At 44.1% G+C, this 11,691-nt stretch overlaps 1 protein-coding gene across 7 annotated transcripts in view; it reads left to right on the plus strand.

Moving 5' to 3' along the window:
- LOC119460618 (multidrug resistance protein MdtG) overlaps positions 1 to 10,002 on the plus strand; it is a 41,895-nt gene extending 31,893 nt beyond the window's left edge. For all 7 annotated transcript variants that reach the window (XM_037721643.2, XM_037721642.2, XM_049673086.1 and 4 more), the window contains 5 exons: positions 1,966 to 2,054; positions 2,632 to 2,727; positions 3,973 to 4,047; positions 6,070 to 6,163; positions 9,349 to 10,002. In XM_037721643.2, the coding sequence (XP_037577571.1) occupies positions 1,966 to 2,054; positions 2,632 to 2,727; positions 3,973 to 4,047; positions 6,070 to 6,163; positions 9,349 to 9,561 (567 nt within the window). In that variant the 3' untranslated portion in view covers positions 9,562 to 10,002. The remainder of the gene's footprint in view (positions 1 to 1,965; positions 2,055 to 2,631; positions 2,728 to 3,972; positions 4,048 to 6,069; positions 6,164 to 9,348) is intronic.
- The last annotated feature ends 1,689 nt before the right edge of the window (positions 10,003 to 11,691 follow it).

The following is an 11,691-nucleotide window of genomic DNA, read 5'->3' on the forward strand; positions in this document are numbered from 1 at the left end:
TATTTACTTTCATTTTATATCCTATATTATCAATCAAGCGAAATGGGGTAGCCATCGCCAGCAAACGGTGGCAGCAACTTATCTGTTTAATTTTAACTCAAAAAAGAACTGTGGCTCCAATCCACGCTGTGAAGGTGGTTGGACAGCGAAGCTGTAAACGACACCCACAACGATTAGCCATTGTGACGTCACTTGAATTAACACACGTGGCTCTACAAAGAGTGAAACCAGAGACAAGTGAAATGTACTTAACGACACTCTTCATTACTTCACAGCGACATCACATTCACGCTGTTCTTCCGGAGTCTTTACTTTCCGTGGTCTACCCATGGTAGCCTGGAATGAACTGAATGAGTTGCTAGACCGTGGTAACGTCACTACGTGATTTCTATGCTGTTGGGTACTTCTGCATTCGGAGTAGCATACGCAACCGTAATCTTTACCAGGAAAGACACGCGGGAGAAGGAACGTGCGTCGCATTATTCGCAGACGTCATTAGCATACAGTATACGGTTTGCACTTCACACGAGGGTTTTGAATGACGTCAACCCCTTTCGAAGCAGCTGCAAACCTAATCTTTACCGGAACGCATCGGAGGGTGTTCCCATTGTTCACACGCGCCTTATCCATCAGGTGGTTTTGATGCCTGTTTTGTGGTTTTTCTTTTGAAAACGAGTGCTGAGCTGATGCTGTGAAACCATCATTTTTTTCTTTAACTCCCTCAGCCATTTGGTCATTATGGACGCCTTTCTTACTGTTTTAGTTTTTATTGGTTATTACAGTTAGCACGAGTCAAATTGTAGGCCCGGTTTGAGCGGGGAATTAAATTTTATGCGTAAGTGTCAAATGACCCATTGGCTGTATACTAGTCCTGGTGCAACCAAATTAGGCATGCCCACTAAACTTCAACAAAGGCACTCCCTCACCATAACATGAAGTGGCCTCCCTGGGGCAGTATTCGGCCACTACCTTACTCATAAGTGCATTTGTATAAATAATGATAAAGACAACAGTGGATCCCAAGTCACATTGGCATAACGGGAAATGAAGTAGCAGACAGAATAGCTGCTGCGGCGTATGATTCGAACGAACTCACAGGAATACCATTTTCTGTATCCGACGCCAAAACACCGCTTCAGGGACTGAGGCCCAAATTATCACAGACGATGTGGTTCGACGAGTGGACAAAATCATCTCTTGCGTACAAGAGACTCTTAAGCATCTCACCGATCCTCAAGTTATGAAATGTGCTTTGGTCCCACTTTTACATCGTCAAAGTCGCGTACAAACTCCGTTTTCTATGTCGTAAACGGAAATAACCTTTTCAGATCGCGCGCATTGCGCCATCAAGGAAGGTTCCGTAGAACATATCAAATTATAATATATAATTTAATCAACATCGGGAAACACGTTGTAATCGTCTTGGCGCCTTAGATGAACGTCCTTTATTTGTAAGAAGGTTGCTGGGTCCCCTGGCCCAGTCCCTATAGAAAAATACAAGTTGTGGAAGCCTTGCGCGATTCTTATTATCATGACATTTCTTACGTGTTAGTGACTTCTCATGTGCTTTGCTTTCAAATGATCTGTTTCAGCATGAGTAGATGCTGCTCGTGCTTTTCTCGGTTCACGTGCTGGTTCTGCATTACACATTTGTGTAAATTTGCAACTTTATATCGAGTTCTTTGTATATTTGGAGAGTACATGTTACTTACACTCTAAGCAACTGTGGAATCTTCGACTCTTTATCTATATATTTTTTTCTTTTTTACTGTTTTCTTGTGTAATGTTTTTTTTTTTATGTGTGTATGCTTGTTCAGCTACGATGTTGGGATAACAGGCTATTCAGTAGCCGAACTTTCTACACTGTCGCAGTTAACGAACAACACATACATTGCTACGCTGTTATTGCTGTCTGTCTTGTCTTATTTATTTTTATTTGTTTTCTTTTGTTTTTGTTTTTTGCAGTTGGAGGCTTTCTACGCCATGGTGGGCCAGCTGTTTACCATAGTGGCATATCTTGTAATAGGACCTGCACCATTCCTGCCTGTTTCTCGGTAATCAGGGCAAATTATTCGCATACCTTTACGCATTTCATTCGGAATAGAAGACACTCAGTTCTACAGGCTACAATTCAAACAGAAAGATCGCCCGCTTGTCACGCTGAATTTCAAACCAAACATGTACGCATTAGCGTAATGTGACGAGGTGACTAATCGTTGCACAAATGGCAAAGAAAGAAATAGCGGTTCACCCACCAACGGTAAAAGCAAAAAAGACTGATGTCTCTGATTTAGGCACGTATGCACTGACGTATACGTTCAAGCTAATAAAGGTTTCGAGCTAACAAATATCTGGCGCATTGCTTTATATACTGCCTATGCCATGGCCGATATGCCTCATCAAGGTTTTATGAAAACCTAGATAGCTCGTTAAGGCTCCTACTTGTGTTTATCAATAAAACCAAGCTCTATTTACTACATTTTAGGCCAAAATGCCAAACACGCAATGTATTAGCTTTGTTTTCTTTTCTATTAGCTCTGCGTTCCCCGTAACTATAAACCTATCAGCAATGACTTGCTTGTCGATTCGCTTTCCTTAGAAGCCTATTTCTCTCTTCTTTTTTTTTTTCAGGACGCTAGCACTCGTTTATATTTCGCAAGTTTTCACCGGCCTGGGAATGTCAGCGCAGTTTGTCTGCGGATACTGCCATGGACTGAGACGTGCTGTGTAAGTCTCCTCTCGCTAGCAAACAACGCTGGCCTGGAATTACGTTTACCGTTCTTATTAAAAATGCATAAATCAATACTGAGTTCATTAGAGCACCTCCTTGCTTTCAAGTTCAGGGACATTCGCACTTGTTATCAGAAAATATGCAGTCCAACAGGTCACCGTGCAATAACACTGCCTGCTAACGCACGCAGCTTGAGTTTGATGCATGTAGGCATCAGTGGCGCATCGACGGGGGGCGGGGGGGGGGGGGGGGTCTCACCCCCCCCCCCTTCCTGAGGCCGAACTATTTTGTTTTCAACCCCATTTTCCGCTCCACTGTGCCTGTTTAAATACGGAACGACCAAACCCTGCTGTCATTCCACGTCGCCGCCTTCGCGCTGACGACGCGTGAGTGACAGCTTGCAACATACATAATATTATTTTGGTGCTCTATCCACGCTATTACTGACATTCCTGAGTTCCCCCACTCCATCAGTCATAAGTGACCTCCTGAGACACTGCCACCACTCACTGCTGCCCCGACCGTTTAGGTAAGCGCTTCAACGCATGACCACGTGCACTGCTCTGCAGACCGGCTTCGTGGCCCTATCGAGCTCTTTCAAGACTTTGAGTAAAACGCTGAAGAAATAAACATGACATCATTCTTGGTGTCATTATTATAATTATTGGCATTTTATTTGCTGTTGGATTCATCTGGCTAACGCAAGGAAATTGCATATTATGCAAAGTGCTTGCTTACCCCCCCCCCCCCCCCCCACACACACACACACACGAGAATTTAGTCCCCCCCCTCTTTGGCAGAGATACTGGGTGAGCTACTGGTAGGCATCTTCTGTACATAGACTTCCAGCATGCTGGATGTGTGAATGTGTGCAACGCAGATGCTTGGAGGGCTTCGCACAAGCATGGGATCCTATCAATTGTACATACTCAACGACAACTGTGTAGCTTTCGCGTCACCTAGGGCTCACTTAGGTGTGCCTTCGTGCTTTTGTGTGTATTTGGCTTTGATGATATCTCAGGTTTCTGTGTATCATTATAAAACTGTGCGAAAAGTCTTTTTTTTTTCATTTTATCTTCAGTTGTTCAAAGTAATTATCTGTGATGTTATTGTGAACACTCGAATACAGTTTTCAACACACTATACGCCCGACTATGAGGAATCTTATATATATATATATATATATATATATATATATATATATATATATGCTTTGATGTATATATTGAGCTTTTTTTCAGACAACGTGGATACCCCGACAATCTACGCACAAACGGTTTTCTTTCAAGTACAGTGCTCACATTTGCAGTATTCGGGTGAGTATAGGCACATAATTCTGGCTCATTATGCACCAATTGTCCGAACCAGTTGGCTCGACCACCCCTGATTTTCGATGAAAAATAAGATAATTTGTATGACAGGGAAGGCCTTTCAACAAAATATGTAATGTAAGCGAAAATTATACAGTTGAGGGTCGTTTGAATTTTCTCTAATGGCACCAAACCAAGTAGGATAAAAACAAATTGTTGAAAATCGCGTGTTTTTTTATTGTTGTCATTATCACAAAACTTACATTGATTTAAGTTGTTACATTTTATTTTAAAACAATTTAGGCACTGTTTCCTTTCTCTGTAATTTGCCCTTAGAAATGACAATAAGCAATTTACAATAAATGGTCAGATACGAAAGCCCAAAAATACTACTATTTAAATCTTCATAGAACATGAGAAGCATTCTTGAATGGTTACAACATACCAAAATGTACAACCAGGGGTTTAGAATTCATGCGCTCACGAGAAAAGGCTGTCATGTTACTTTTATTGCGATAGCAATTATATGGACAGTCCAAGCGCCTTTCTGTCGTCGCCGTCGTCGTCGCCGTGAGTTTCCGTATAAAGTCCAAGGGTGATGCAATCATCGCCGCGAGCCGTATACTGTGTGTGCGAGTGAAAGCGTGCAAGGGTGTGCCGGCGATCGCGGCTCAATCTCGCGCGCGCCAGGGAGGAAAGTGGAAAGGAAGCACGCCGTCCTCCGTCGAGCGCAACGCTCCGGGGGATGGGTATGGAGTGGGGAGGCGTTCCACTCCGCGTGGCCCGGGCGGCCGCGCGCTGTGTCTTGAAAGCCATTCGGGGACACAGTCCGCCGTGCCGTGTTTCCGCGGCTTCGTTCGCGTTGATGCGAGACGCCGCACGGAGGTCGCTTCGCTCGCTGCTGCTGCCACGCTTCCTCATTCCAGCGTTTCGACAGCCAGTTTCCGCGGTCATCGAGTGAGATGTGTTCATGTTTGCTTGTGAGCGCGTGACACCACGCTTGTTAATTTAGTTAGTATGCCTATGTTTACAAGTTTATACGGCCGATAAAACTACTATCCTTACGTGGTATAGCTGTCTACTAACTTGCTATTGCAATCGATGCTTCGCCTTTCGGCGAAACTGCGGCTTTTCTTTCATTATTTGTTCCAATGTCATAGTCTCTAAATGCGTACGTTGCCAACCTCTGGAGTGAATATCAGCCATGTTCGTGTATTTTAACACTCGTTAGACCTGTTTTCAAGATTATGCAGCATCTTGATGCCTCGTGCACCTATAGGATGCATGTTGATTTTCACTTGTTAACTTTCCCCATAAGAGCCCTCATTAGACGGTTGACAGTGCGAATAAGTTCAATAAATCAATAAATACAAAATAGTAACGAACAAAAGTGGGCCCACACACTTTTCATCAGACATCATTGTTGATCAGTCGAGTGGCCAAATAAGTGTTCAGAATTACTTCATTTTACGTGCCTAATCATTATTCTATATACCATTGTTCAATCACTCGTTTGGTTATTCTGACTGACAATACCTACTGGGGATCCCAGTACTACAACAAACCTGAGAAGAATGCAGCGAAATAACATGCGCTGTATTTTCCGTTTGCATTGTTGATGCAAACAATTAAAACAATAACGCTCAATACCAGGCGTGGCTGAGATTTTAAAAATGATATAAATAATTTCGCATTGGCCAGACGATTGTAACTGCACGCGTTGCGACTAGCATTCATCTTGCACTACACCTTATAGGGCTGTGCATAATGACATCGCCGACGACCACTACACATTATCTCATTCAAACTCGTCAAGGTATAGTTTTGGTACACAACGCTTCAATGAATGAGCCATACTTCTACATCATAGTTACGTAATGACTGCCCTTAGGAGTGATGCGAAACTGTACGAAACTGTCCCCATCAACAGTCACGACCATGTTGCATGTTTCCTTATATACATTGATTGCCGTAAAAAGGAATGCCTCAATTTTTTTATGCTTTTCTTACCAAACACGCCAACACTAGGGCAATGGTGACGCCCCCAATCGCCGGCTACGTCGTCGAGTTGTACGGCTACAGGAAAGGCACCATGCTCATGTTCGGAATTCTGCTTACATGGGTAAGTCTATATGTACTCAATGCGTTTAGGTGGACTCCTCGGCCGGCCACCACTTCGGGCTTGCACTTATTTCCATTCAGAGGCAAGATATGTTTGTTTAAGCACACAGCCGAAAGTTGTACTGATGTATTGGAACTTATAGCTTCGGAGGTCAGTCCAGAACACATCGGGCGTCTCCACTACACCAATGCAGGAATGCTTAGCTCAGGTATGGCATGCCGGCTTCAGGGGTTCTATGCACCCGCCAGGTTAGTCTGCGTACTCGGGCAGCAGCGCAACAAGCTGAAGAAAGATGGCATTGAGGCAACAAATAAGCTGGCAGAAGTAGTAGAAGTGAAGAAAGAGAAGCACGAGACCGCAAAAGGTCATTGTCGATGATCTGTGTCCGTAGGCCATCCTTCATCCTGCTTGATAGCCAATTTTCGCCAAGATCTCAACTCACCTATGCAATCATTAACTGATAATAGAACTTCAACCGTGCTGAACTGCTCGAAAGGCACCAGGAAAGCAGCCATGATTGTGAGTGGCTCCCCATGCGCACTTCTCGCATCATTGCCCGCGCTCTGTCAGACAGCCCACGTGGTCAGGCAAGCGCGCGAACTGCATTCTGCATTCTATAATGCCCGAGAGCGGTGGAGCGAGGTAGTGTGTCTCTGTGCGTTCTATCGCATCGTCAGATCGACACGAACGTTTCACTTCATATCGCACAGGATTCGTTTCGGTTATGCCATACTCGCGTTATGTCGGTGTACATTAGAAGCCTTACAGATTGAATCAGAGGGGGTCATAGCGATAGAAGACATGGACAAGAACGAGACAACAGGACGAGCTCTAACTTTCAACGGCGTATTTATTTCCAGAAACAACCGTATTTAGAGGCCCGCACACCAAAAAAAAAAAAAAATCACCGCACATGAAACCTCTGAAAAAGAACGAAGCGCATACTAACGTATCACACGCTCTAAAGAACTTGCACGAAAGGTTAAAGTAGATGTAGTATTTTCTGCTCCGCAGAAATTGCTCAGCTTATGCAGTGCCACGGATCCGTTTACCAAAAAACGCACAGGATGTAAAAAGAATCATCAGTCCCCTCTTGTGTCATGCGTGAAGAATGTTGTGTATCGCGTTCCGTTATCGTGCGGGAAGGTTTACAGTGGGCAATCTGGGAGTTGCCTGAATGACAGGTTAAGAGAACATAAACAAAAATTTAATCGATACCGGGGTGGTCTGTTTCTGTGGATTGCAGTAATTGTGGGTACAAACCCTTGTTTAAGAAGTGCTCTCTTTTGTATAGAAATGTAGATAAAGTTACGCGAGAAGTTGTTGAAGCCACTTTGATAGCGAGGGTCGCTAATAGCTGCATAAGTTCTCCTTCAGTTGATCTGACTACAAGTGAATTTGCATTCCTGGCCGCAGCCGGTTTTCGTGTGCGATGATTGGGCCTTTTCGGTGTGCGGGCCTACAAATATGGTTGTTTCTGGAAATAAACACACAGTTGAATGTTAGCGCACAGCCTGTTGTCTCGTTCTTGTCCGTGTCATCTGGCGCTATGACGCCCTCTGATGTATCTAACCAACTAGCCCGAAAAGCCATACATTTAAATTGCAGATTAAGTTTTCTTACAAACGCGTGAAATTATCACGTTCACTCGGCAGGATTCATGGGTGCAAAGTCGACGCCCATGCATTCGAAGGTCACTATACTTCACTCTTGTTATAAAATATGTTCCTGAAATGAGAAAGCGTGGTGCGCCTGGACTCGACCTCCGTGTATTTCATTGCAAAACAGCGCGCACCAGAGGCACAGGACATTGAGACGCATATGAAGCGCCTGTTGCGTGCGTCTTTCTTTTCTCTTACCATGTGCGACAGCTGTTTCTGTCTTCGCCATTTGTCAGCCAGTTTTCGCGAATGTTCCCCTACGCAACAGTTCAGCACCAGCTGTGGGCACCAACCGAGACATTGTCGATCGACGCCCTGTGACGCAGCTGCACGCTTCGCGACATTCATTCGTCTGCTTCCGTGTCGTTCGACTGAGGTATTCCCGGATGATCTTGGCTATCAAAATTTGTTTCGCGCCTGGGCGCATTCAAAAGCAGTGCGCGAGCAAGTCGAATGCGTTCTTTTATTAGCTTTACTCGGCTTTACAATTTTGGAAATCGAGTAAACCTAACTCAAGCTGGAAATGTTTGTCATGCGCACGTGCGAAGCTATAATGCACATCCGATCTAATGCAAATTAGAAGCGATAAAATGTTTTCATACTAACTATATATGAATGTGCCTATTATCTACTATTATTATTGTTACATAATGGCTGAGCACTTACATCATTTTCTGTGTTTTAGAAAATCTAGATTTTAATACACCGAGTGCTTTATTTCCTGTCTTCTTTTTTTTTCTTCGAATAGCATGGAACAGGCAGCGCGATTTTGCCTGTGTCTGTGCATAACGTGAAAAGGCGGACATTACTGTGCAACATATATACCGCATTGTCCAGATGCCTAATTAAAAAAAAACACTAGTCAACCTTTTAATCATTCCCATTAAGGTGCATGTCGCAGTCACGAGATTGAAGATGAGCTGTACTGAAGTCACATCCGCTTGGTAGAGATCCCAAGACTAGCGATACTTTCTGGATTAACTAAGCAAACAGGACTTCACAGTGTTCGCGTCGATTTCGCATGTGGAACGTGCACCCTAAAGTGAATAACTAAAAAGACAAATAGTCAATCTTTTTGATTGCCCACGATTACATTGCAATTTTCATTCGGCTCGCCATGGTGGCATAGTGGCTACGGCGTTGCGCTGCTAAGCACGAGATCGCAGAATCAAATCCCGGCCCCGGCGGCCGCATGTCGATGGGGGCGAAATGCAGAAACGTCCCGTGAACCGCCCATTGCGTGCACGTTAAAGAAACCCGGGTGGTCAAAATTAATCCGGAGTCCCCCACTACAGCGAACCTCATAATCAGATCGTGGTTTTGGCACGTAAAACCCCAGAATTTAATTTTTAATTTGCATTGAAGATAACGTTTGCCTATTCCTGAAATTCACCGGAAATGGCGGAATAGCGCTTTCACAGGCGAATGAAAAAACAGTTCGAAACAAAGTTTGTAAAAAATTAGTTGGTACAGGTGGTCCATTGTCTGTGCTGAAATAGTATTTCTTCTTACCTTATCTTGCAGGCGCCTGCCACCGTAGCTCTCTGGCTACACTCCGTCTTCGGTGCGAAGGAAGCAATCATAACGTCGAAAACTCCCTCGGGTCCACTTGAATCAAGCAGGAACGTCGACGACTGGCATATGAGTTGCCTCATAGTTCCATTCGTTGTACACATTTTATTCATTTGTTTCATCTGTATTAATAAATTACTCTTGCATCAACAGACTAGTTCATAAAATACTGCGCCAAAAAGCAATCAATAAAGCTTTTTGTATATATACTACTTGATAATCATTATACTAGAAAAATGGTGACTTTAACGCTACAGTGTCGTCACTGGTCTCGAAAAGTGAGTGTTTGCTCTTACTCGGAGAAGCCTTGAGACATTTCGGATGTTATGTTGGATTGTGAATGCGCACGTAAGAGGAGTGAAGTTATAGCTTTATAGCGTTTTTATATATTTGCTTTCACTGGCCTTTGTTTCAATTATAACTCATTCGTCGCAAAAATAATGTGACGTATCTGTTTTTCCCATTTAAACCGAACACGCTGAATTGATAGTCACAGATCTGTGACTATAAACCGTTGTAAACTTATAATGTCGATAAGGAGAAGAGTTTAAGATCTCTAAATTTCATGCTTTTGTGCCGCTCGAAATAAACGCAACTGCATCTTGGTTTCGTACGTGTGGAATTTCCTTTACCTTTACCCGCCGTGGTAGCCGTAGTGTCTTCGGCGTAGCGCTGCTAAGCCCGAAGGCGCGGGATCAAATCCCTACCACGGCGGCTCTATTTCTCTGAGGGGGAAATGCATTGTTGCGTTACAGGTTACATTAATTCTGAGAAAATAAATCATACCTTTTTTCACAGTGGTGTATTGCCTGCAGTGCACATTGAAAACTTGTGGTCGAGACGAAACTATACAAAATACGTTCCCCGAGGCTGTTATTCCCACGTGCTAGCCTTAACCGGTAGACGCTCGACCGTTCACTGAGCACGAGATCTTGAGGCCTACCGCTGCCGTCAATGCACAAAGCCACTGAAGCCTACCACGGCTCCGTAAGAAAACTGCACTAAAACCGTCACTAAGAGTGCAATGAAGACTTACGTGTGTACGGGTGGACATTCAATCTGAGTTGTCTTCCTTAATGGCCCTTATTTTCAAGGTAGAAAACCTATTTCGACATTACTGTGCCCTTCCTGCCTTTAATTCCTCAATTTATATCTACTTGCAAGCTCCGTTAAAAACTTCGAAGAGTCTGGGTGCAGGCCAGTTGGTGATCCATGATTTGGAAAGGTTTACCGCAACAAACAGTTGTCTCTTTCTTCATCCCGTGTACGTTTTTTTTACGGTAAACCTTCCCAAATCAGTTAAAAAATAAAAAACATGCCGAGTACAAATAATCTACTCTGTTAAAATTACTGTCCATCCTTAGGGGCCGAAATAACAAGGGAGGGGGGGGGGGGGGGTTAATCAACAGCAACTTCCATCCCCGGCCCGACCACTAGACGTGCCGGATCCTTTGTCTAACAGGACAGACAAAAATTCCTACTTTGACATTGAGCTGTGCGACATCATCTTTTTTTTGTGTGTGTGTGTGTGGAAAACGAAACTGTGAAACTAGACATTTGTTTTCGCTGAGAGAAAGAAAAAAACCAACCTTACTTATGTCATTTCGTTGCTTACAAGTCTGTTTTTGCCGTTGATAGTTGCTGCAACAATCCAGCGACACCCGAGAAGTGCCGATTTTTTTCAACAACAGCGAGTTCAACAACATCTAGCCTTTTTTTCTCTTGCCTCCTGATTAAGATAGCCGCACCTCCCTCAACCAATAAATTCCTGTTTCAGGACGAATACGTCGGCATGTTCCTCGACTGAGTGTTGACGTCTACGAGATGCATGACCAGGCCAAGAGCTCACCACTCAGCCCACCTGCCCCACGTCCTTCCTAGTTTGAGCTGCCGGACGCAGTGAAGACTGCAGTGATGCATACTATGCGTGTGCATGCACGCTTGGCCGCGAACTTGAGAAGGGCTCGCATTTCTCGAACTAATATGTCTCTTGCGACAATTCTCCACTTTGCGATGTTGTGTAGTTAAGAATATAAGGTACGTGCATGAGGAAATGTCGCTTGGAGCCTTTTGTGCAAGCCGTCACCCGACAAGCTGAAAAAGGGCCCTCCCTCATTTATTCGGGAGGTGTGACGCGTGACGCTGGTGCAATATTCTAATCACTTTCCGTACGTGTTCTGCTCCCAACCCTTTCTATCCTAACGCACAACACCAGCACACAACGCCAACAGCTATCTCAGTCGTAGGCTACCATTTATTTGGAGTTTTCTGTGTGCATCATCAAATCTATAGAAT

Source organism: Dermacentor silvarum, chromosome 8, assembly GCF_013339745.2.
Source record: "Dermacentor silvarum isolate Dsil-2018 chromosome 8, BIME_Dsil_1.4, whole genome shotgun sequence".
NCBI lineage: Eukaryota > Metazoa > Arthropoda > Arachnida > Ixodida > Ixodidae > Dermacentor > Dermacentor silvarum.